The sequence below is a fragment of the Tympanuchus pallidicinctus genome, unplaced genomic scaffold (genome assembly GCF_026119805.1).
Source record: "Tympanuchus pallidicinctus isolate F22 unplaced genomic scaffold, pur_lepc_1.0 scaffold4, whole genome shotgun sequence".
In the NCBI taxonomy this organism is placed as follows: Eukaryota; Metazoa; Chordata; class Aves; order Galliformes; family Phasianidae; genus Tympanuchus; species Tympanuchus pallidicinctus.
The window spans coordinates 13020825-13044950 of NW_026294758.1; the positions used below are offsets into that span (position 1 = coordinate 13020825).

At 38.0% G+C, this 24126-nt stretch overlaps 1 protein-coding gene across 4 annotated transcripts in view; it reads left to right on the forward strand.

Moving 5' to 3' along the window:
* Positions 1-18401, forward strand: part of VCAN (versican) — a 105457-nt gene extending 87056 nt beyond the window's left edge. For 3 of the 4 annotated variants that reach the window (XM_052700504.1, XM_052700506.1, XM_052700507.1), the window contains 5 exons: positions 667-825; positions 1568-1650; positions 15032-15176; positions 16507-16689; positions 17213-18401. In XM_052700504.1, the coding sequence (XP_052556464.1) occupies positions 667-825; positions 1568-1650; positions 15032-15176; positions 16507-16689; positions 17213-17343 (701 nt within the window). In that variant the 3' untranslated portion in view covers positions 17344-18401. The remainder of the gene's footprint in view (positions 1-666; positions 826-1567; positions 1651-15031; positions 15177-16506; positions 16690-17212) is intronic. The other variant, XM_052700505.1, reaches the window with a different exon arrangement.
* The last annotated feature ends 5725 nt before the right edge of the window (positions 18402-24126 follow it).

Consider the following 24126-nt stretch of genomic DNA (forward strand, 5'->3'; position numbering starts at 1 on the left):
CCTCATATGAGTACTGGCAGTGTACATTAGTTTGTATTTCAGCTTTATAGCCTTCTTTTGAAACTGATGCCTAAAGCTCATTAATTGATAGTTTATCAAGGAAGATGGGTTTTTGTGAAGGATTTGGAGAAGTAAAATCAGAAAGGTAATACTGCAACTTTGCATCTGTGGACTGAACAACAGTAAGAACTTTCCTGTATGATTATTTTCCATTATTAGTTTCTTCCAAACCAAGGTAATTCAGTGCAGTCATTCACAGAACTATTTGCCCTTACAAATAAAAATCCTAATCCTCACATACAGACTCAGAAAGTTCAGATGATATATAGACTGACTGCAATGTAGCATAAAGGCATTTCGTTCACCCTGAGTAATGGAGTAAAAATGCCCTTGTAGAATTGTCGGTGTACAGCATAATTCAATCAGCAGGTCACAGTTACCAGTTATGGGTATATTCCTTACACAAATAATATACTTGAAGCTTACACTGAAGTAGGTAGACAAAACAAATTGAATGAGTACTCAAGGATGAGTGCTCATTGCTTGTGTTCATACCTCTTTACAGATAGTGGATATCTTCACCTTGTGCTTGCAAAAAATCCATCCATGTAAAACATTTATATTTCACACCCATTATCAGAATTGTGGTTTGTTTATTTGTCACAGACACAGAGACTTGTGATTATGGTTGGCACAAGTTCCAAGGACAGTGCTACAAATACTTTGCCCACCGACGTACCTGGGATACGGCCGAGAGAGAATGCCGCCTACAAGGGGCCCATTTGACAAGCATTTTATCCCATGAGGAACAAGTCTTTGTGAACCGTACGTATGTTATCATCTCTCTAAACAAGTGCAGGATTCACAATGTATCCTCCTGTTTGTTCAGCGTTTGCATTTCCATGTTAAAATGCACTAAGAGTGTTTAAAAGATGCACTTCATTTTCCTGGTGTTTACTTCTGCCATGTGATGTTCCTATCTCTACTAAACTACGATTTGTTACGAAGAGTATTTTCATTTGTTGAGGAAGTGAATGAGACACAGAGTTCTGGCATTGAAAATAATGAAACTTTTTTCTGGTGGCTTTACATTTCTTGTTCAAATAACATGATTGCCATCATATTAGGTGGGCATAAAGGGTTCCTGTGTCCAAATGCTGCACAATCTGGACTTTGGTCACAGTCTACAGTCTAAATAAAACTTTAAAAATGTAGACTTAAATACACTGCTTTTTTCAGTGTGGTTTCCTGATATGTGCACTGATAGGAAACAAATCTGTTTTCTTTGGGGGATGTAGTCCGGAGAGAAGAGGCAAGATTGTTTAAAAATGTTAGATGAGAATCTGTTTTTATTATAGATATCTCAAATTAAAATTAAAAAAAAAAAAGTTGAAAATAAAAATCAGCTGAAAATAACTGTAAATAGTTGTTTGCATAGGTATTAGAAGAATCTTAAGAACAGGATGTCTGATTCATTCTGAGCAAATTCTTTTAATTTTCTTTGATGAAATCACTGCCATTTATGGGAAAGTTAATAAAAATATCCTGCTGGTTCTTTTCCCATTAGGTATTGGGCATGACTACCAGTGGATTGGCCTCAATGACAAAATGTTTGAGCGTGACTTCCGCTGGACTGATGGTAGCCCACTGGTAAGATGCCTTTAAAATGAAATCACTCACTCAGCTTTTTGTGGTGTTTTATCAAGTTCCCACCAGAACTGAGAGAAGTTGCATGAAAAACATCTAGTCGCTAAATACACATCCAAGCAAACAACCAGCACACCATCTTGTTTTGGGATAATTACTATTTTGTGGTGTAGTTCTAAAATCTTATTTCTTATTGTTTTACATGTTGGACTCCCAGAGTTTCCAAAGAGAAAAACTCTTAGACTTTTTGTCTAAGACCATTACTTAAGTATACTTCTCAAATGGAGAAGAATTCGTGATCTTCAGCTCTTACATTATGACATATAGCAATTCACCTTTCTTCCTTACATATACAGAGCAGAATGCTTTTTTTTTTTTTTGGATGAAGGTATGGCATACAAACCCTTATATTGGCTGGATCTTTGAGAATGCATGAAGAAGCCTCTCAAGTTTTCTTGGAGGCTGTCCTAGTCTGTGTGGCAGTTGTGCAGCTAGGCTGGGGAAATACCATCCTTAGGTGGTTTAGGAGGTCTTTAATTGATTATCTGTCCATAAACGTTTAAGTTGCTGTTGATACAACTTGTTACCTTAAAAAAAAAAGGAAAATCAGCAGAAAGAGAGGGAAAACACTTTCTGCTCACCTTTAGCTAACCTAGATCAAAGAGACCTGCTCGAAACAGGAAATAGTGGAGCTCTTTCCACCAGAACAGGGATAGTTGTATTAATGCTGTTTACTATCCACTGAATTATGTGTATTTATATGTATATTTGTACATGTATATATGTATGTATATACACAGACACACATACAAGAATATACAGAAGTGGTTCGCTTTTCATTTCCTTTCCAGTTGTGAATTCTTCTTAAAGAAGAAAGCATCTGGACTTCAGGTTACACATGTGCACATACTCACATGTGTACATAATTACATGTGTACTTTACTGCATTCTGTGTGGCTACAGCTTATGTAGACAGGCACCTGGAACAGGCTTCACTTATTGCCATTTCATGTAAATAGCCAAAGGTTTAAAGTTCTTTAAATGACTTACAAATGAGCCATTTCTTGGGAAACTACCGTGGGAGGTGCCAATATGGGGAAAAAAGAAGGAAGATGATAAGTTTTCTTGTGCACTTGGTTGCTTGGTGACTCTTTGGTCAAACAAATGTGCCCATTTGTGCTTGGAGCCACATAATTTTTCAGGATGTGAGTGGAGGAGCTTCTTTTTATCACTTTCTCTTAATTCTCCTCATGTATTTTTGAAAGCAAAAGATGGACCGTAGCCTCAAACTTTATTCATGCTAGATGAGTTAATTCTGTTTCTCCTAATGTGGCTTCTCATACCTTGCTAACAGCAACAGGCATACACTGAAGATGGTTTAACTGACATCACTACTTTCTATTGCTAGTGATTTGTTACTTCCCTATTAATTAACAGAAATAATGACATAATCAACAGTATTCATTAAATGTAATCCCCTGATGTTGACCTAAAATTCCAATGAATTTCAATACTATAGTTCAAAAATCTACATCATTTATGTATTTGCAGCTGAAAAGCAGTCATGATAGTATTAATTTACAATCTTAAAAATAAGCATTAATTCTTAAAAACTCATATTCTGTTACGAATTTCTGAGTAGAGGTTGTTGCATATATTAAAACTTACATATATCAGAGTGCATCTGTAATTTGGCTGTTTTTATTTTGGTAGCCCAGTTCCTCTCCAAGAGAATATTTTCTATCCAATTCTATTCAGGGATTCTATTCAAGACTTCTAACTTAGTAGAAAATTTGCCAAATCTGCTGGGTATTCCCCTGACATAAAGAGTTTCTCTACTATCAAAATCACAACACAAACTTCTAGATAGTTCATATAAAAGTAGCTCACATTCATTTTTATTTTGATACGTGTTTATATACTATGATAATAGCTTAGCTTAATTTGAAAATCATACTGAAGTGGTTTCTAAGCTTTTGGGTTAAAAAAAAAGTTGTGATATTTAGTAGATTAAAAAAACAGGAGCAAATGAATAACGCTACCAACAGCAAGACACATTATGGATTAACTTATTGGCCCACTGCTGCAACTGACCTAGTACTGCCCAGATTAAATAGCTGTGAAAAGTGTTTATACAAAAATTTATGATTTGTCTTTCATTTAATTTTTCTTTCTGAGCCAAATTAAAGGAGTCATTACAACTGGAACTGAGAATCACTGAATGACAGACTTTACTATTGGACAGTATGAAATAAGGCTTGGATTATTTTGTTACACTTCTTCTGTGGACATAAGGAACCCACAACTCAAATATTCAGCATGTTGAAAGGAAGTTTTACCAGGTGTTTGCATACAGCTCATTAACAATTTCTGGAAAAAGGGTCAAATGCTTTTTTAACATTTGCACCTACAGGATATTTCAACCAATGAATTCAGTTGAAGGAAATCAGTCACTTTTTTAATGTTTTCAGCTCAAAACCATGCTGTGTGTTTTTCCAGAATTTTTAAACTGAAACTAAATGCCAGCCACTATTATTTATGACCATCAGACAAAAGCAGATATATGAATTCCTTATTGAAAACCAGCAAACATACATCCAAATGCACTGTGCATCATTTCTATCTATAGTGTGCTCTTGAATACACACCTCAGCTACTTTTTGTGGACTTCACAGTCATATCAAACATTGGCTTTAAATCGTGTGCTATTTAACTCCATCAGCTCCCAAAATACTATTTTTTTTTTTCAGCATAGCCTTCTTATACAATCATATGAGATGAGTACTGAAATGCTGCAGCTATAGGACTAGAGAGAGAGTGATGAGTTTTTCTTTATCATTAGTCTAGTAATATGAAAAGGCTTAGATTCTCTGATGTGGTTGTGGAAATTTCCCCTCCCTAATGAATCAATGGATAACAGTTTTGCTGGTCAACTAAGAAAGGGCCTTTAAGTTTTCTATGAGATCCGTTCATGCCACTTCAGTCAGATGGGAGATTTGTTTTTAATTCCTTAAGGAGAATATGACCAAGGCTTTTAAAGAGTGAACATATATAATTAAGCTTCTTACCGGGAAACCATAACTGAAGCTAGGGTAGCAGAACAGGTTCATGGTCATATTGAAAACAGGGGCAATTATTTAGGTGCCTAATAATCAACTAACTATTGTTAGACACTTTGAGTATCTTAGCGTTCTTGTAATTCCCTACAGAAAGTGTTGACAGTCAACCATCAAAAAGAGTAGCAGTGCATTAAGCCCACCTATTCCTATGCTTATTTTTCATCTGTCAAGTGGAATTTGTATCTAACTTGCAAAAATAATACCAGTAAGCATATTTTGGAAAAAATGAAGAGTAATCCTGTAAAAGCACTGTCTGATTCTCAGAGTTACTCAGGACACAAAGAAGATGTTTTCAGTAATGAAGCATGTCCAATCAAATTCAATGAGAAAGCAAGTAGTAGTGTTTATAGCATCAGAAACATTAGAACTCTTTTTCAGTCCACAGGACATTTTTCTATGTCTGTGCTGCTGAATATATTTGTTTGACTGTACTGACATTACACACTGAAAACATCAAGATGTTTTCTTTAAGGAGAACTGTTAGGAGAAGGAAAATTTTCTCAACAAAATAGAAACATACATAGTCATAATTCATCGTATTGTGTGGCTCTGTTCCTGCAAACAGAATGTGGGAAGACTTTGATGTACCTCACCGAATCATTTGGTACATATTTATCTATGTGCTTTTAGTGAATTTTGGCAGATTTTAGGTCTTTGTTGTAAAGTAGCTTTTAATGTTAAACTGCTCAGCAGTTTCCTTTCTTTTAGGCAAAATAGCACAGTGTTATGCACTGGATTTACTTGTCTAAATAAAATCTTACTATTTCCTTGTAAAAACACCTGTTAACATGCTGTTCCCAATACATCTGAAACACAAACTGGGCTTGAAAACTGCCAAATAACATGAGTAAAGTAGCTAGGTAATACGTTTTACACCCTATAGTTCAGTTGGTAGTCTAGACTTTACTTTTCCATAAACAGATTACTTTCTAGGTAACTAATACTACATTATATGGGATTTTATTAGCCAGGACATATTTCATTTGTAATTGTCTATTTTTTTTTATAACTGTTCTATAAGACATAATTGGGAGCTTCTTAGATGACGTAAGTGCACATCATCAAAGGAGCTCCAGGGCTAAGCCTAGGGTATCCTGCCCAATATGTAAACCAAAATGAACTGATTTCAGTGAACTGTGAAAGCTATTGCTGGCCACCTGTAGTTGTTGTAGTTGTTAGTTTGTTCTAATTGTTGCACTGTATCAGTACGGCAGTAAGCAATCTTTTATCATCTTCAGTATCCATTTCTCATAGAAAGAATTTTCCAACATTTCCAATGGCTAAGAAAGTTGGATTTGTGTTCTGAAGCTAACTGCTACATGAAAAGCACTTCAGCACTATTTCTTCTGTTTCAGTGTTCCCAAGGTGCTGATTGCCACTGTGTGAGTGCAACACAAAATGTTCATGTTCTTTCAGGAAACCAAAGTTGAACTTGTGGTGCAAGTTCAGCTTTCACCACAATGATTGCAGAAAGTTAGTGGCCATGGCTGTAGATCTGGAACATTGGTAGCACACCAGATAACCTGGGCCACTAAGAAGGAAAACTGGGCCTACTAAGACCTGCCTGCCTAGATCCCAGCTTCCAAACATCTAATCTTACCAGTACCCCCCTATTCCTAGGGCTTTATTATTCATTTCTTCTTCAAAATCAAGCAAATTTTTGTTCAGGACATTTCAGATATGATTGCACTGACAGATGGAAGAGCAGAAGGAAATAATAGAATGTTACAGAGCATGTTTTGTTTGCTCTGCTTTCATTCTTTCGCAGTGTGGTTATGTGCTCTTGGTATTTGATGTTGAAAGGCCTTAGTTTTACTCCAATTCGTAGTTTACAAGGGAATCAAAATACATGTATAAGAGTTTATTTACATAAAATATTTTATTAAGTTTTATTAAGTTTATTTACAGGATTAAAATTATTTATTGCACCTCTCTGTAAATTTTTCTTCTGACATTTCTGTGATAGTGAATAACTCTTTTATGTTCAATCATGGATACATTTTATGCCACATACATTGTAATCTTGAAGCAAGAAAAACAAATAACTTTTGGAAAGTCATGTGATACAGAAGGAGGTAAGGCTATAACAGTCATAGGACTGTAGGAAAATAAGAGTTTGTCCATAACTACTTGAGTCCTTTTATGACTTGAATTTCACAAAGTAACAAGACTTAACCTATCAGTGGAGACATTTAACAATTGGCTTGATCTAGGAAAGAATGAACACAATGTGACATTTGAAAATATCTAAGGGAAATTGAATTTAATTAATTCACTTAACTCTGTGAATAGTAACTTTTACAGCTGTAAAGCACACCCATCCACACAGAAAAAATCTGGTGTTGTTCTTGGCAGCTTCTCCATTGTGTTTTGGCTGCTGGCATTTCACTGTTAAGGACCCTTGTGAGCTGGCACAGTGGTAAAGGAGTCCTTTGGAGCTATTCATGTTATGGATTAAGCACATATATAGCTACTTGGGGTTGTGCCTTGGGCCTCCATCTCACAAGGGGTGTTATTCATACCCTTTGGAAAATGCTGTTGATAATTAATGCTTTGTAGGGCAGTGAGATCACTCCCATTACATAAGATTAGCACAGTAATAAAGAGCTGTCTAGTGTCTGTGGCCAGATTGTCTGTCACTGGGAGAGTAATGGGGCATATTGCTGCTTTTAATACTGTCCAGAGACTCCATTTCATTTTTCGTCCCTTTGGCACTACAACGTTACACCCTGCATTCACAATGCTAGCCCTGCAGTTGTCAGTGCTAGGTAGTCACATAAAAACAAAGCAAAAAAAAAAAAAAAAAAAAAACACAAACCAAACAGAAGTTTAATTCTGGCAAAAAACAAAGCCCTCTCTTGTCCTCTCTTTATTGGTCAGTGAATCAGAAGGCTCTGACCTGAGCAAATCCATAACTGCGTCCTCATAGAAAGAGTAACATTATTAAATGCAAAGCCCTTCAAAAGGCTCAGGGTACTGTAGGGAGGCAGCCTGCCTCCGAGGGTTAAATAAAGCAAACAAACTAAAAACTACTGTAATCAGCTGCAAACAAAAAGCTCATTGTGCCAATATCCCACAGGATCCCTGCTGAAGGAGATTTTAAATTTACCAAATGTTTTGATTTTATGCTGCAGTCAGTCATTACAGCCTCTTTTTAAGATGCTCATTTGACCTGTGTTTAAATGGAGGAGAACTATATAATGTTATTAATGACAGGTATGTTTCTAGTTCAGAATGTCATAGGCACTAAGGAGGGCCTCTTGGACAAAGTATTTTTTTGTCTTACTTTTGCCCATGGGGCCAGTTCCATCAGAGCCTTGTTTCAGCTGGGCTAAAGGTCTTGGACAACTTCAGACTTGCTATAACTGTTGAAATAAATGACAAAGTGGAAGATTTTCTTTTTTGAGTGGCTCTCCTGGAAGTTGTGCACAAAAGGAGAAAGTCACACCCTGTACAATTTGCATCACATTGATAACATATAATTATGTTGGTGTGACTCCCAAAGAACATATATTCTGTCAACCAATATTTAACACCGTAAAACACTTTTCTTCCAGTAAAACACCTGACCACTAGCAAAAGAATTTCACCAGCTCTCTGTGCCACTCATTTTTCATTCTCTGTACTAAGGAGTATCCTGGAAGACCAACACAGTATACTCATAAAATTGAACCATTGTGAACTGCAGTGAAAGTTAACACCCTAAGCGGACTTGGTCCAGAGCAGGTCAAAATCAATGAGATGCTGTCCACTTATTTCAGTTAGTTTTAACAGAGTTCATGAAAGAAAGATCTTTTCTGAATAATGATGATTTTGAAACTACTGCAAGCAGCTGGAGGCAGTCGTGAGTAGACATTGCCATCTAGTGGGAATTTTCTGCCATACATGCAATTTGTGCTCCCCCCAAAATACAGGTTTAGTACTGCTTTTGTGTTTCAGCAACATCAGCTAGCAAATCATTTTTACATATTTCAATCCTAGTTCCTAGATTTCTTATCCCAATTGTATATTTTTGCAAAAATCTTAATGCTTATTCAATATGTGATCAGTTCTAATTGATGTTTACAGAGCCACACAAAATTTTTTCGGAGTCTGTATTTACAAGTTGTTTTGTAGGAGCTAAAAGCATTTGCAGTATATCTGACTGCTCTGTTGTCAGTGGTGTACGGGCAGGTTCATAAAACCAGTGCCTTTGGAAAAGGGAAACAGGGGACCCCAAAATAATTAAAAACAGCAGCAATGATCTCAGGAGAAACAAATTTACTAAATATAGTATCAGAATGCAGGATAACACACTATAAAACAATATAATTAGAATTGGAGCTAATAAATCAAATATAACGAGAGAGAGAATGTCCAAAGATGGATAGGCCTCACCACAACACTGAGGTGAGATGCACAATCTGGTTGAACAGCAGGGAGATGAAGAAGAGCTGATGAAGAAGAGCACATCAGGTGGCCTTACCAGGGGTTATATCTCCTCTGTGACCACAAAGCCCCCTGGGGTATGTAGCTCTTCTCTTCCGGACAGGTCCCGGAACTGGAGCATTAACAGTTTAACTCCCAGTGCACTACATGATGTTATGATGTGGAATGCTGAAAACCAAAAATCACAGAACCATTACATCTGTTACAAAAAATAACAACAAAAAAGCCTATGGAGGGAAGTCTTTTGCAAAGGTCCTTAGCAACACTCCTTCTGAGAGTTTGACTTGCTCATGGAGTGACTGACTGCAGTGGGGAGGACTGCATACCTGCCTGATCCAAATTCTGTTTGTTTCCCAAGTCGCATGAAAAACGCCCAGATTAAGGGTTTGTGGCAGGTCATTCGGCTATGATCTAAATATTCATAATATTGGGTAATTATGTGATTTATCTTATGTGCTCATAGGCATGTTTAGACATAGCTGTTGTTTTCAAATTGACTCAAATTTCTCGCAGCAGAGACTTGCCAACTTTCATAGCCCAATCCCTTCTTTCAGTGTGTTATTTTAGCAAGTGCTTGAAGTATGCATGGGATCTACCCTATGGAGTTTAGGACACCATCCATGGCTTTAAAACAAGACCTGTGCTTAAGCACCCACTGAATGGATTTTTTAGTCTTACAAATACTTTCGGTGAGTTCTGTCAAACTACTCCCATTCATAAAATTAAACAGGAAATCTTTTTCAGTACTGGGGTGAAATGAAGTGAAACAGAACCTATGCTGTAAAGTACATTTTTCTCAATGTATAAATGTATTTAAAGACTAGGTGAAGTTAATGTAAGTATTTTATTCATTGCCAAATCCTCACAGTAATCTGACTTTTTTTTTTCCTGTTGAAAGGAAATGCAATGCTTTTCACCCCCACATGAATATCTCATGTAACAGTATCAGTGCTGGTTAACAGCATGAGCCTCAAGCCAAAGATTTCTGAGGTGATCCATGTACTTTCTGTGCCCTGGTACTGATCTGTTTTCATTCACCCAACCTATAAGGCAGGGAAATGACCAGGACTTGTAGTCTAGTTATAACAGAACCTTCAGAGTGAGGGACATGTTCACAAGGCTTTTCTGAAGAAGACTCCTAAGAATTTGTCTGTTGTGAAAAAAATATATTCCTATTCTGTAGCAAAATAGTGGGAAAAAAAATAGAGACAGCAGCCAATAAGCTTTGTAATGGTGGCTTACACTGGCTTAATGATGATGTCGTGCTTCACTTAAAATGACATAGAGAACATTCAGTCAGCTGACTCCCTGCATCACTGCTTTTTTGTTTGTTTAGTTTTGTTCATTTGTTTTACTTTTTAGCTACATTAACCTTGCATTAACAAGCTATATGGTAAGAAAGCAGCCAAAATGAAACAAAATAAAAATCATGGTGGACATTATAAGTGCCAAAAGTAGCCAAGACAAGTTTATGCTTTAAACTCATTTAAAGATGCTGAAAACATGCATTCTTAATCCAAAGTAAAGTCATTAAGCCTATAAATCTAAATAGTAGTTGCATTTCAAATAAGCTGTTTCCTAGCTCTGGTTACATACAAGAGATTACTAGCCTTTGCACTACAAAGGGGTTAAGCAGTAACGTTTTGTTTGCATCAGTAGCTGTGCTTCATTAAACATGGTTTTGTTAACTGTTCTGGAATGCAGAACCCAGTCATTGATCTAAACCAATCGGTGCATCCTTTGGAGATAAAGGGAGGGCTGAAAAGTCTAAGAGCTTGGTCAGATACTGGGTTGGAGATTCATCTTGGCAAGGCAAACATCTGAAAGAGATGAATGGATAACTCATTAAGAAGGAAATTAGTTCCTCAAATAAGGCTGGCTATCTTAAAAAAATAAAAATAAAAATTAACAAATCTCTCACAAGATAGGATCTTGTACATATCAGGGAAGTGATGCTTACTGCCAGCCATCTGAATAACAAAAATGATGGCCACTAAAATCAGTATTTTCACAATTCTTTGTGTGATCTTGGTTTTCTTTTCCTACTTTATCCTGTCATCTGCATCATTATCTGCATCATCATTAAGGCTGCAATTTAATTCAATCCTGCTTAAGGAAATCTTCCTCAAACACATAGAGCTTTTACAATAAGGAACAAGACAACACACATTGCCACTGTGTCACTGACTGGAGATCACTCAGCCAGGGAAGCCTGTCTCAACTGTGGCTCTAACCCATAGGCATTCTGTCCTATTCCTGAGGGAAATTTTTGGTACTTTTCATCATGTGGACTTCAGTTTCATCAAAATACAACACAAGAAGGATTTCTGAAAAAAAAAAAAAAAAGTATAGCAGGAGCTCATATTTTCAGTGAGAGCTAATGGTAAGACACAACAGAGGTGTAGCTCTCAAAGAGACAAATGAAAATAAGATAGCAAAACACAAGAAATATAACTCGTACTTCATGTGTGATACAGCTAAAAATGTTGCTAATGGCCATGATTGAAGCTTGCCTGTTGGCAGAAGGATGCCCTGCACTTCATCCACTGAAACGCTGTGCTTCCTCTTGTGGTTTTGCTGGTGTGGATGTGATGCGGACATAGCAGCAGGCTGCATGGGATGTTGCCGGTGGGTTTTGGCTCCTCTCTGACCATGGCTGATCTATTTTGGACATGGTCTTAAAAGGCAAACAGTCTTACATGATACATGTTGCCAAGGAATGAAATTAAAATATTGAGCTTTTTTCTTGTCAGTAAAATGTTACTTTTCTAAAATTCTGTAATTGCACTGAGGATCTTAAGTGACATCTTATTTAGAATATTTTGAGCATTGCTTTCTGAATGAAAATTTATGAATGGAGTGTTTAAAATACTTTTTTTTTTTTTTTTTTTTTTTTGTCTTGTGTGATGAAGGGAGTGTTTACACTTAGCACACTTTGTATGAGATTGTAAGGAGTATTGTTGAAAATCAACAGTAGCATACATTGGTATAAGTGTCTGGTATAAGGGATTTGGTTCTTTTTGGTTCTTTCCCACTAAATTTCTGCTGTTGTAGTTTTACTGCATCTAGTGCAATCACCTCTGGTTTGTAGTTATGAAAGCAGAAAACAGTTTCAAGCTGGTGGCCATGCAAAAATATCATCTATGAGGGAAAAAAAAAAACCAAAACCAAAAAGCGCATTGGTTTATTTCTCTAACAGTTTGTTCCACTAGGACTGTGAGAATCTTTTTGTACCATTATCATGTAATCAGTGGCTAAGTAAGGAACTGAGAAACTACAGAAGATCTGGGTGGAGACCTAAGAAACAGTTCAGCAGTCTGGAACTTCCTCTGCTTAGCAATTCTGGCATTAAAACCAAGCCAAATCAGTGGTATTCCGCCAACATAAATGTGTGCAATGATGATATCAGATGTGAGGTAACAGCATGTCATGCTAGAGGATATCAGACATTCTTGAATAAACCACAAAGTCTAGATATAATCCTTTGCCATTACACAGCAGCCCTGCCAACAAAGCAAACACAAATGTTCAGCTTCTTAAGGCAAGGCAAGTAGCAGTGTATGGAGTGTGGCTTAGCTGGGAGCTGGTGTGAAGTACTCAATTCTGGTCTTGAGTAAAGAAGTTAGCATGAATTGTAGTTTAGGACTATTAGACACAGATGAGACTAAGAACAATGAAGTTAAGCTTGTTCCACTTGAAGAATGTTTTATGAATTGGAAGAGGTAATAAATTCAGTGCAGAACAAATTTATTTAGACTATAATTGTTAAATTGCTTGGAGAATTAAAATCTGTGATGAATGAGATGACATAAAGCAGGAAAAGGTCAATTTTTTTTTTTTTTCATAGCCCGATTCATTGTAAGGTAAATGCTACCCACATGGCATTTGTTAACTGTATTTCTAAAATGTGTTCACACAGGCAGTGATAAAGCTAAGAAAATAGAAAGCTAAACTTTTATGACATTTATATGGCTCAGCTCTAGTCAGAAAGATGTAAGCACTCAGGAAAACATAAGCATTATAGAAACGCTGCCATTTTGACCATACAAGGGACTGTCTGCCCAGTTAAAGTCTGGCATTTATGTGAATTCCTGTTCTTTTAGATATCTATTTTTATCTTTCATTAAATTCTTCATGGGGTGACACAGAAATCCCAAAGAAAATTGCTAAGAATAGTTTCCCGTATTTACTCAAGCTTTCCTTTGCATAACATTATGAAAGTCTCAAATTATTGTGCTTAACTGGGGATCAAGGTGAAACAAGAAGTGGAGTAAAGATTATCTTGCCTCTGCTAACTGCAAGGACAGCAAATCACACGTAACCTATCAAAGACTGTTGCACAGATTTTCAATCTATGTGACAATTCTTTTGCTTCTGCTTTTCCTGCTAGTTAGGGAAACAAACAAACAAACAAACAAACAAACAAAAAAGTCATCTAGCCCATCAAGATGCATTAGTATCAAACTGCACACAGCATGCCAGCAGTCATGATCACACAGCTCTTGGTAGGGACATAGGCAGATCCTGAGCTGGAAGCTGAGAGCTGTGTAGCTATGTCACTCCAAATCTGTATATTGCCATCTTAGAACCACAAATGCAGAGCCTGCCTATGTTGATGTGCCAGATTTGTGTTCCAGGTACTGGGCTAGAAAATTTAGTTTGTAAATAAATAAATAAATAAATAAACAAATAAGCTTTTTAAAATTTCTATTACGTACTAACAACCAGATTTGTACTTCCAATAACAGTGTACAAGTTTCAGTTTTCATTGCCACAGATACATGTAAGTTGCTCTCAAAGTAATGCCTCCTATTTACTTCCATGGAAACGTCAACAGATACAAAAACCATAGTAACACTATTTGGGAGAGCAAATTCAAATTCTCAGCTACAAAACACTTTTTTTCAATGTAGTTACGACCAATAGCTATGCATTTCATTTTTGCCAGTGATGAACAAGAACCTTCATGTGTGCTTGTAACAGTCTGCATAGCCATCCAGAATGTTGGTTGTCTTTCACATTGTGGATGCCACTGCAGAAACATACTACCCACTGCCTCACTGTGCTCGTGTCCACTGGCTGCTCTCCATCGAAGTTCAGCAAGCATCAATGAATGTCACCAGGTGCCATTTTTATCACGTGGAGGAATTCAGTTCCAAATTCATTTCATCTGCATTTCCATGTCAGATGCCATTCTGTCATACTGCCCCTCTACTGCTATCAGTCACACGGCAATAACATGTAACAGAATATTGGTGGGAAGGTTTAACTTCTACTGCCATAGCACCAACCAACGTCTGCCTCTGACGTCCTGAGCCAACAGAAAAAATTAGGAAGCAATACTTTCGGAGTAGCCCTCAAATGATCAAGATATCTGTGATGTTAGTTTTTTTTCAGGTGGATGAATTAAGATAATCATTTCTTAATCTGAAAGGCTGCTCTGTACTATATTCTAGTTTTTAATGGAGATATCGATCTGCAGTGATATGGGCACACACCCTGACACCTTTATTTATTTTACACCTAATTCTGCAAGCTGTCCCATTGCATGGCTTCGTTAAATGAAGTCAGAGGATAGATAATTTGAATCTGAGAAGCCAACCTGTGTCTTGCCATTTAGTAGTCATGGACTAGCAGGGATAGTAGTCTATTTATTGCATCTGTTAGTAGAGTGGGAAGATACTGTAAATCTAGCTTTGTTTAGTTTGCGCTTAACTGCTTGAACCAAGCAATTGAAATTGCTGCTCATTAATGGTAATATTGTGTGCTCTTCTGTAAAATGGAATGTAAATGTATCTCAACTCTGGAAATAATGAATTTGTTAATCTTTCCTGCAGCAATATGAGAACTGGCGACCAAACCAGCCAGATAGTTTCTTTTCTGCTGGAGAAGACTGTGTTGTTATAATATGGCATGAGAATGGACAATGGAATGATGTTCCATGCAATTACCACCTGACCTACACCTGCAAGAAAGGAACAGGTAGAAACATTACAGAAACTATGGCATATAATTCTTTATTCCGGTTTTGTAATGTTAACGGGACAAAATATTGTCGATTTCTGGTAATCAGTACAAGGATTTCAGAAGTGAGTTAGCCCCTCAAAATCACCTTTATCCGCAAATCACATTTCCTAATCTTCTTTTGACTCAGACACAGAATGATACCCAGTTGAAACTCGTGGTTAAAACCAGGCAAATTTCTTATTTACAGATTTCAAGAGACATTCACAGGCCTGGCAGGACTGTTTTACTTGCATGCCTTGAAAATACTACCAATTCTTCTTTCCTTTGATGACATCACTGTGAATGATGTGGGCAGCAGAGATAGTATGCATAGGAACAGAACAAAGCTGCAACAGGGCAGGGTCAGGCTGGATATTAAGAAATATTTCCATGCTGTGAGGATGGCCAGACACTGGAGCAGTCTTCCTAGAGAGGTGGTGGGTGCTCCATGCTCGTCAGTGTTGAAGCGGCATTTGAACAATGCCCTCAGTAACATGCATTAACTTTTGGTTAGCCCTAAAGTGATCTGGAAATTGCTCTAGACTCCAATTTTCTCTTCAGCACTGAGCATCATCTGTCAAGTGATGCTGCCCTTCCCTTCCACATTTTCCAAAACCGTGTAGCTTAATCACAGAATCATAGAATTGTTAAGGTTGGAAAAGACTTCTGAGATATAGTCCAACTGCTTAGGAATCTGAAATGTATTCTGGGCTTACACACTGTTAAAGCTGATAGAATAAATCTGAGAAATGCCAGGAGCTGTACATTAACATCTTAGTTGTTCTCTGCCTCTTTGGACTGGGGAAGTAAAGAAGAACAAAAATTTTGTGTGTACTTCATCACTGCCCAGTTACTGTTTGCAGCTTGTTACTATGTTCTCTGTGCACTGATGAACGCATGAGTTTAATGTGTCTTTAAACAAGGTGCTGTTGAGGAGGACATGATACGTTTTGAGAATAAGATAATTTTCTTAAATGCTTGTTGTAACTTCAATGCTTTTTAGGTTTTACAGTTCTCCAGTGAGTATGAAAACTTTTTTGGTTCAAATTTATATCAGTAACTTAGAGCAAAAAGGAAATACTAACAACACAACCTGCGATTTCCCATTTCCCATTTGCTCTACAAGAACAGAAGACCAATCTCCCTGTTCTTGTTTGAACGTGTCTCTTTGGAGTCTTGCTGAAGCCACTGGAGCAGAAGGCAGTTATCACATTCAGATGAGCTTTCACTAACTGACATTTTGGGTTTTGTTTTGTTTTGTTTTGTTTTTTTGTTTTTTTGGTTTTTTTTTTTGTCTTCCTTTCAGTTGCCTGTGGTCAACCTCCTGTTGTAGAAAATGCAAAGACCTTTGGGAAGATGAAACCTCGTTATGAGATTAACTCCCTTATTAGATATCACTGCAAAGATGGTTTCATCCAGCGTCATATTCCAACCATACGCTGCCAAGGGAATGGAAGATGGGATATGCCTAAAATTACATGCATGAATCGTAAGTTCTTTGAAAATGAGTTGGTGTTGGACTGGGATCAATAGGCTCATTAACGTAAAAATTATCATCTATAATTATAAGTAATGATAAGTAACAAGCACATCTTTTAAGAGAAGTGCAGGAGATATAAACAAAGTCTTGCATCACAGATGATGACAGCAGTGCAACTCCCTCTGTAGAAAAGTCATCTGGATCCAAGAGCTACCATGAATGTGGCTTTTCTGCTTTTACAGAAGCCGTTAAGATTCTTTTAAATCAAACAGCAGGTCTCTTGCAAAGTCCCTAAAAGTAATAGATTAAAGTAATAGGTTACTTAAAGTAATAGGTTACTTACAACACAACTTCTATCGGTGTGTTCTGACTTTGTGTAAGAGATGATTCTCCTGTCTGTAACATGGTCATACTAGTTAATCATTTGTTAGCCCTCTAATTAACCAAGAATAAATAGAAAGGGACGGAAAGACGAATGATTCATGCTTGAATTATTTTGATTTCCTTTTATTTTTCCTCCTTCTCATTGCAGCGTCCACATACCAAAGGACTTATTCTAAGAAATACTACTATAAACATTCTTCGTCAGGAAAGGGAACATCATTAAATTCATCGAAACACTACCATCGCTGGATCAGGACGTGGCAGGACTCAAGGCGCTGAGTGCTAAATGGTGAATGGGGATTTCCACCATTTCAGCCAAAGTTGTAACTTTCTGTGCCTTTTCTATCACTTTTAGGAGTATTATGAAATTGTTTTGAAACTACGGACTCCGGTATTCACAATGCATTTTGCAAAAATATTGTGTTTATCAGAAAATTTTAAAAAGTATATAGAGGAGAAGTGCTTATGGGGATAAAAAGAAACCATTTCCAGCCTATAATGATCATTAGTTTTCTATATGCCATCAGTGTGGACCATTTTATGATACTCACCAGCCTTTTGCAATATTTAAACAGCTCAATTTTAGCACCAATGAAAATGTAAATAAGATGATTTTAATGTTTAATTGTTTTTTGTTTTTAAAATCCTGTATATAAAATGAAAAGTCACACTAAGTTCGGGCATATTTATGGTTAGAATGGCCTTAGAGGTCTTCAGTCATTTATGACATTGTTTTTATGTTTACTTAGGCTGGAAATGGTGGAAATAACTTTACTGACTGAAATTTGCTATTAACAGGTGAAGATAAACACAAAAGTTACATGAATTTTTTTAAAATGCAAACTGTGACAGTTATCATTCAAGGTACAGTTTGTGTCCATGTGAAGCAAAATTTAGAGCACATAAGCGGGGATATAGCATGAACTAGGGACTGCAATGTGGAACTTTTTTTCTGCTCTCCATTCCAGCCTCATCATTCGTGAGAAAGGACTGCATGGAGGACTTATATATGACAAGGAGGGCCTGTAAAAATCCAAGTGCTAATACATTAACTTTATCAACCAGGGCCACCTTTTTTGAAAGAAAGAAAAAAGAAAAAAGAAGAAAAAAATGACTTTCACAACATTAATTACAAGGTCTATATTACAGGTCTCTGCATTCTAAAATGGAGATAGACCTAGTGTTTGGGGGATCAATTTTTGTAAAAAACAAACAAAATCAAAAAAGTAAATAATTTTGTATATATAACCATTTTTTAATCTTTTTATAAAGTAATGAATGTTTGTGTATGAATGCTGCAGCTGTGAAGCGTACATAAATAAATGAAGTAAGCCATACTGATTTAATTTATTGGATGTTATTTTACCCATGCAAAGAAGATTAAAAGAGCTCTCCAGAGCAGTATTAGCCCCTGAGCTCCACTTTTGGAACCATCTTATGCTATTTCCCTAGAGAACAAAAATTCCTGCTAAACAGGCTCATTTGTTTGTGGTTAGATGGGTGAGATCTGTGCGACTTGCAGAAGAATCAGGATCTTGGCTTTCTAGACAAAAGTGTGTGCACAAAGGAATTATAGGTGGTAGTTGGTGCAGTGTGTGCGTAGGAGTTTTCTGTTAATTTCTTACCTTGGTCAGTGTGACAACTGGCCTGGATGTGTACAGTAAGTGTAGAAGGTAATGTTTGAAAGGACCTCTCCACATAAAGGACTGTGATTATTTCTGAGAAGTTCCCCGCGCAGCTTTGGGCACAGGAAAAAAGGAAAGAAAAAGGGAAAATGAAGAACAGTGAGTTCCCTGGGATACACTTTCTAAAATGTCACTGCAAATACAGAGAGAGATGAGAGTTTTATGCCTTTGTGTTACGTGTAAAGGTGATACGAAAAGTTGAAAGGGAAAGGAAAAGAATTGAAAACACAGCGAGTTTGTCCTAGGCAGAGCTACCCATGAGGCAGCCTTGCCACAGCTTATTGGGAACAGTGGTTACAGTCCCAGACAATATCTCCTAAGAAAATGGCAGTGACTGCTCCATCCTGGGTACCTGGCCTTTGTACTTCAGCCTGGCAATGCATCGCTGCGATGGCTGGTTCATTCCCCATCCCTGCCCCCAAACAATGCACATAATACTTTTCTCTATTTATATTATCTTGTATAGTGTACAATGTGAATGTCTGGTTTTTTGTGAATGAAAGTCTAAAATCTTTGTAACTTTTATATCTGCTTCTGTTTCACCAAAGAAACAAGGTTTTGCTATACTGTGACTTGTCTTGTTATTGCATGTCTTCCTGTTTAAATCTATGCAATGTGATTTTTTTCATATGAATACAATTAAATTGTCAGGTACTTCACAGTCATTATGGGCTTGGTCAAATGCCCACTGGAGTCAAAGAGAATCAGCTGGCTGAACTTTAGTAGGTGCTGGATTTTATTTTATACGAGCAATGGTAGGAGATTTGGAGTAACATTTTAAGATATGCAGTTTATGTTCTGAAGTTGATTATTGTTTGTATGAGTCACGGCTCTGCTCATAAGTATACAGTATTCTGCACATCACTTCCTTGTATCAGAAGCATACAGAACAGAAAATATATTTTAACATTCTGCAAACTTTCTCACCATATGTATAAAAAACCCTGCATAGATTTATTGTTTTCTTGTCTACTTGTTGGATTTAAACAATGTTGTAAGGCATTTGGATAACATTGTGATTGTAGTTTAAGTAGGTTAGGTGCAGTGATTATATTGATTTTTTTTTCACCTCCTTCTATTACGCATAATAAAGTAGGACTGACAACATTCCTTATTAAAAAAGAAAAAAAAATACAAAAAAAATACAAAAAAAAAAAAAAAAAAAAAAAAAAAAAAAACAAAAAAACCTGTTACCCATGCTTGTTTATTTAGACAGATAATTAAACTTTTTTTTAAGCCTGATCTGAATCCCAGATTGTCCAGTGCTGGAACTCATGTCACAGGGCAGGTCTGATGGGACACTGGGATGTCACTGCAGCAACACTGGTCTCCAGAACATGACAGGGCATTTAAGATGTACAGGAACTGCTGGCAAAGCCAGGGATTTACATACATTCTTTTTTCAAATGCTCTTCCTTAGCTCTCTTTTCTTGCCTTCCAAGTTTGCCAAGGATCCTGTGTAACATTTGTCAGACCACCCTCTGCAGATGAGGTTCTCCTCCTTCAGAGCTTAGCACTTACGCAGGATAGGGACAAACCAGGCCACATATTCTGGTAGAGCATCTCTAAGGGGTAATGCATTAGGCATGTGCTGCCTAGTGGAAAAATTTCTGTATCCCAGCTACACCATAAAGACTGCACGACTTGAATCTAGGTAGAAAAAGACAGTTTTATCTTCTTGCAGGATACTGGCGCCTTTGGGACCTCCTATTGAACTGTCACTGTAAACAGAGACTTATCAGAGGCTGGGGATAGAAGTATAGCACAAGAGAAAATACAAGGACGTACTAGCAAGGTACAAAACAGGCTGGCAAGGGGCTACCAAAGGAAGGGATAGCATGCAAAGAGATCTTTGCAGTGTGGGAGGGTTTTGCCAGGGCCATGACTGAACACTGACCTTCCACTGATGCAGGGTCAGTCTGTGGAATGGTTCGGGTCCCTGTCACTGTAAGTGAAAGATCCTCACTGAGCAGATGCAGAAGCCAGCACACACATGCAGACACATTTCATTGACAAGAGGATGATGGACCTGCCACAGCCAGTGTGATCAGAGCTGTGAGGAGCACTGGCACGGCTGCCTGGCTGGTGGAAGCAAGGCAAGCAGCAGCTTCAGCTACCGATCTAAACGTTATTATGTAACTGCTGGAAACTGGGATCATGATAAAAGTCCTAACAGTGCTTGCGGATATAATTAAATCCTCTGTGAATCTCTGCACGCTGCTGCCTTGGCAACTTGGCATCCAGAAGGGCTGTGTTTATGTCTGCTGGTTGTCCTTGCTACCCGGTGCCCCACAGAGCGGTATCTGCTCGTTGTGTCTCCAAAACACCCCAGGACTGAGCAGGGCTGTGGGGCAGATCCTTGATCCATGGCATTCACATGAAGAGGTTTGAGATCCTGGTGGTGTGAACCTGAGCTGAAGTTTTGTTCGGAGAGCAGGGAGAGAGGGAGGCCATCTTATCTCGCTGAAAGCCCTGCAGCTTGGCCTTCTGGGTGCCCTGCCACAGCTATCTGGTAGAAAAACACTCCTTCACCAGCAAAAGTTTAAGGCTGCACATACTAAAAATGATGAAATATTTGTGTTTTCAGTGCGGCTGCATTAAAACTCAAAGGGAAGTTTGTCTCTTTTCATTGTATTATTTACCATAAGCCATAACATGTGTAGGCATACTGTACAATGTATGTGACATGTACAAGCATACCTTTTTTCCTACAAGCTGTGAAAGGGATAGAGATGCTGTTTAAACTGAGCACTGTAGAAAGCTGTGACATGCAAAGAGGCCACATAAGGTCATTAACACGGTGAAGCCAAGATGTACAGTAACTGTAAGGAAAGAAGAAAAATGCAGCAAAAATGTTTATGATCTGAACATTCATGCAATGGAAATTAAAGGAAATACAAGATTTTGGAAAGCACAGTTTGATGCAAACTCTGGCTTTCGTGGAAAATACATATTTTTCAAGTGAGGAGGTCATCTGCGCTAAAGGCTAATATAATGTTTAAGTGCAGAAAGAAAAAAAGAGGGACAGGTGTATCTGAAGAATTTAATTGCAAAGATTGGAATGGATTCACAATGCTACAGAAGTGCCTCCAGATGTCCCTTCTGCCAGTAGCCAGGAGGTCAGTTCGAGCTGGAAGTGGTCTGGAGTCCTACTGTTCAATTGGTCAGAAGATCTGCGGTTTGACAGTGGATTCCTGGCAACTCCAGATGTTCTGTGATTCCATGAGGGGAAGCTACAGGCCAGGCAAACACAGGCTGTGTGGTCCTGCACTAATACAACAGTTTTAAACAACAACTATATGGCTTCTGTCTGTAAGATATAGGAGCTGCTTCATGCAGTGGTGAAAAGTTCTGTGATGGTAGAAGAAAAAAGCAGGAGGAGGTCAGCTCAGGAAAGAGAAGAAGCAGCGTGATTTTCTCTGCTGGTAATAGCAGATGTCCTTCATCTCTTACATTGCAGTGTTCATGGTGTTAATCAAAAATAATTTTCCTACACAGCAGGGAAACAGAAGCTCGGCAGAAACTGCATACAAAAATCTGTAGCAGACCCAGGAAATGAGTTTGTACTTCATAGGGACCCTACTCCTTTGCAGGTTCAAAAAAAAAATGGTTTCTAGAAGATGGAAGTTTTCATTTCAGAGGCACAGGTGAGAAGTTCTGCAATGGTAAAACCCTTACTTCAAGGACTAAGAGGTAACCACAGCTGGTGGCTGGGCCACATCTCCCTAATATGCACCTGGGTGTCTCCAATGCATTCTCCAAAGGTGCCAGACTCCCATCCCACACACCTTGCCTGTGACCCTTTTGCTCAGGGGAAAACAAAGTAGACTGGGCAGCTCTTACTAGCTTTCTAGTACTGTTGGGGCGGTAGGAGATCCTACCCATACCAGTAATTTGTGGTACCTAATCAATCGCGTGCCACTGGGCGACAGTCTCTACGTGGGTGGGATCTCCATGTGCTATCTGCAGCACTTTCTCTGAAGCAAAGGAATTTCTCTTGCCACTATGTGGTCGCTGACAGAGAGCAATGCTCTAAGGAAAAAGGCATAACTGGAAAAAGTTACTATTTCATTCCTACTCCCCCGTGTCCTTTCCGCACCAGCAGCCTGGCTCTCTCCCCAGGGGCATGCTCTCCAAACTGCCATTTCCAAAGGCAGGTTAAAATGGACCAAAGTCTTATGGAAATTATACTGTCACAAAAAGAAGTCAGAGGAAAAATGCAGGAAAAATGTTTGGATGAAAAGAACATAGTCATTGCTTTGAAAATGGTAAGTCAATCCATATTAAATTTGTGTTAGGAAAGAATTTGATTTTAAACTAAAAAATTTACACCAGCTGGACAGTTGTATTCTGTGACTGTACATCAGTATAATAGCTAGTTATAGTATAAGATACATGCTATGCTACTGTAGTTTTCAGTAAGTAGGATTAAATGAATGTTTTCTTGATCAGTAGCAGAATTTTTATTTGCACTTTGTTACTAGAATTTTTTTAAAGTTCCTAAAATCTTTCAGGACTTTTCTTAGTACAGACTTTCCACATGGTGTTTGTGCAAGTGGGCTACACATTCAGTGACTTTCTAGTCCTGGAAAATGGTTATACTACTAAACCCAAATATTTGAGTTTAAAATGACAAACAGTGGAAATACAAAAAAGGTCTTTTTGGAACACCTCAAGTGATGCTAACATACTGATTAAGTGAAATGACTTCTGAAGTGAATAGCTTAGGATATCCACCATCTCCTACAGTTGTTCCCAGAGATGAATGTGAAAGATAACAGGAAAATACAGTGTTTTGGTTTTTTTTTCTGCAAAAGTAACAGGTCTACTATGAGAGGAAGAGAGAATGCAGGGTATCTAGGACTGGTGTCATAGGCATGTTCAAGTCAGTGTATTCTGAACCAGTGCAAAGCAGGGTTGAATTTGTAGATAAGGATAATGTGCATGGTGCAACAAATCTTCAGGCTGCTAGGATGGCTGCAGTTCATTTCTGTGGGAGTACTTTTACATTTGTGTTAAATCACTGGCTTTCCAAACGAGGATGCAGTTCAAAATTATCCCTTCACGCAACATAATCTGCTGCCATGATCCATGCGTGTTTGGAGTAGCTATCTGTCCCTGAAGACACTTCTCCTGCAGGCCATCCCCACTATTGCTAAGCTCCACTTCACTTCTTTGGGGTTTGCAGGCCTTGCCCTTCCTCTGCACCCTTCTGCAGCTGCATCCCAGTATTTCACCCATTTACTCAACTACCTGTGTGTTCTTGTGCAATCCGAGTGCAAGAGATTGCACGCGGAGGTAAGGCTACAAATATCAAATCATGAGCAGGGCACTGCAGCACTTGTTCTCAGCTATCTAAACCCCACACACAGTATGA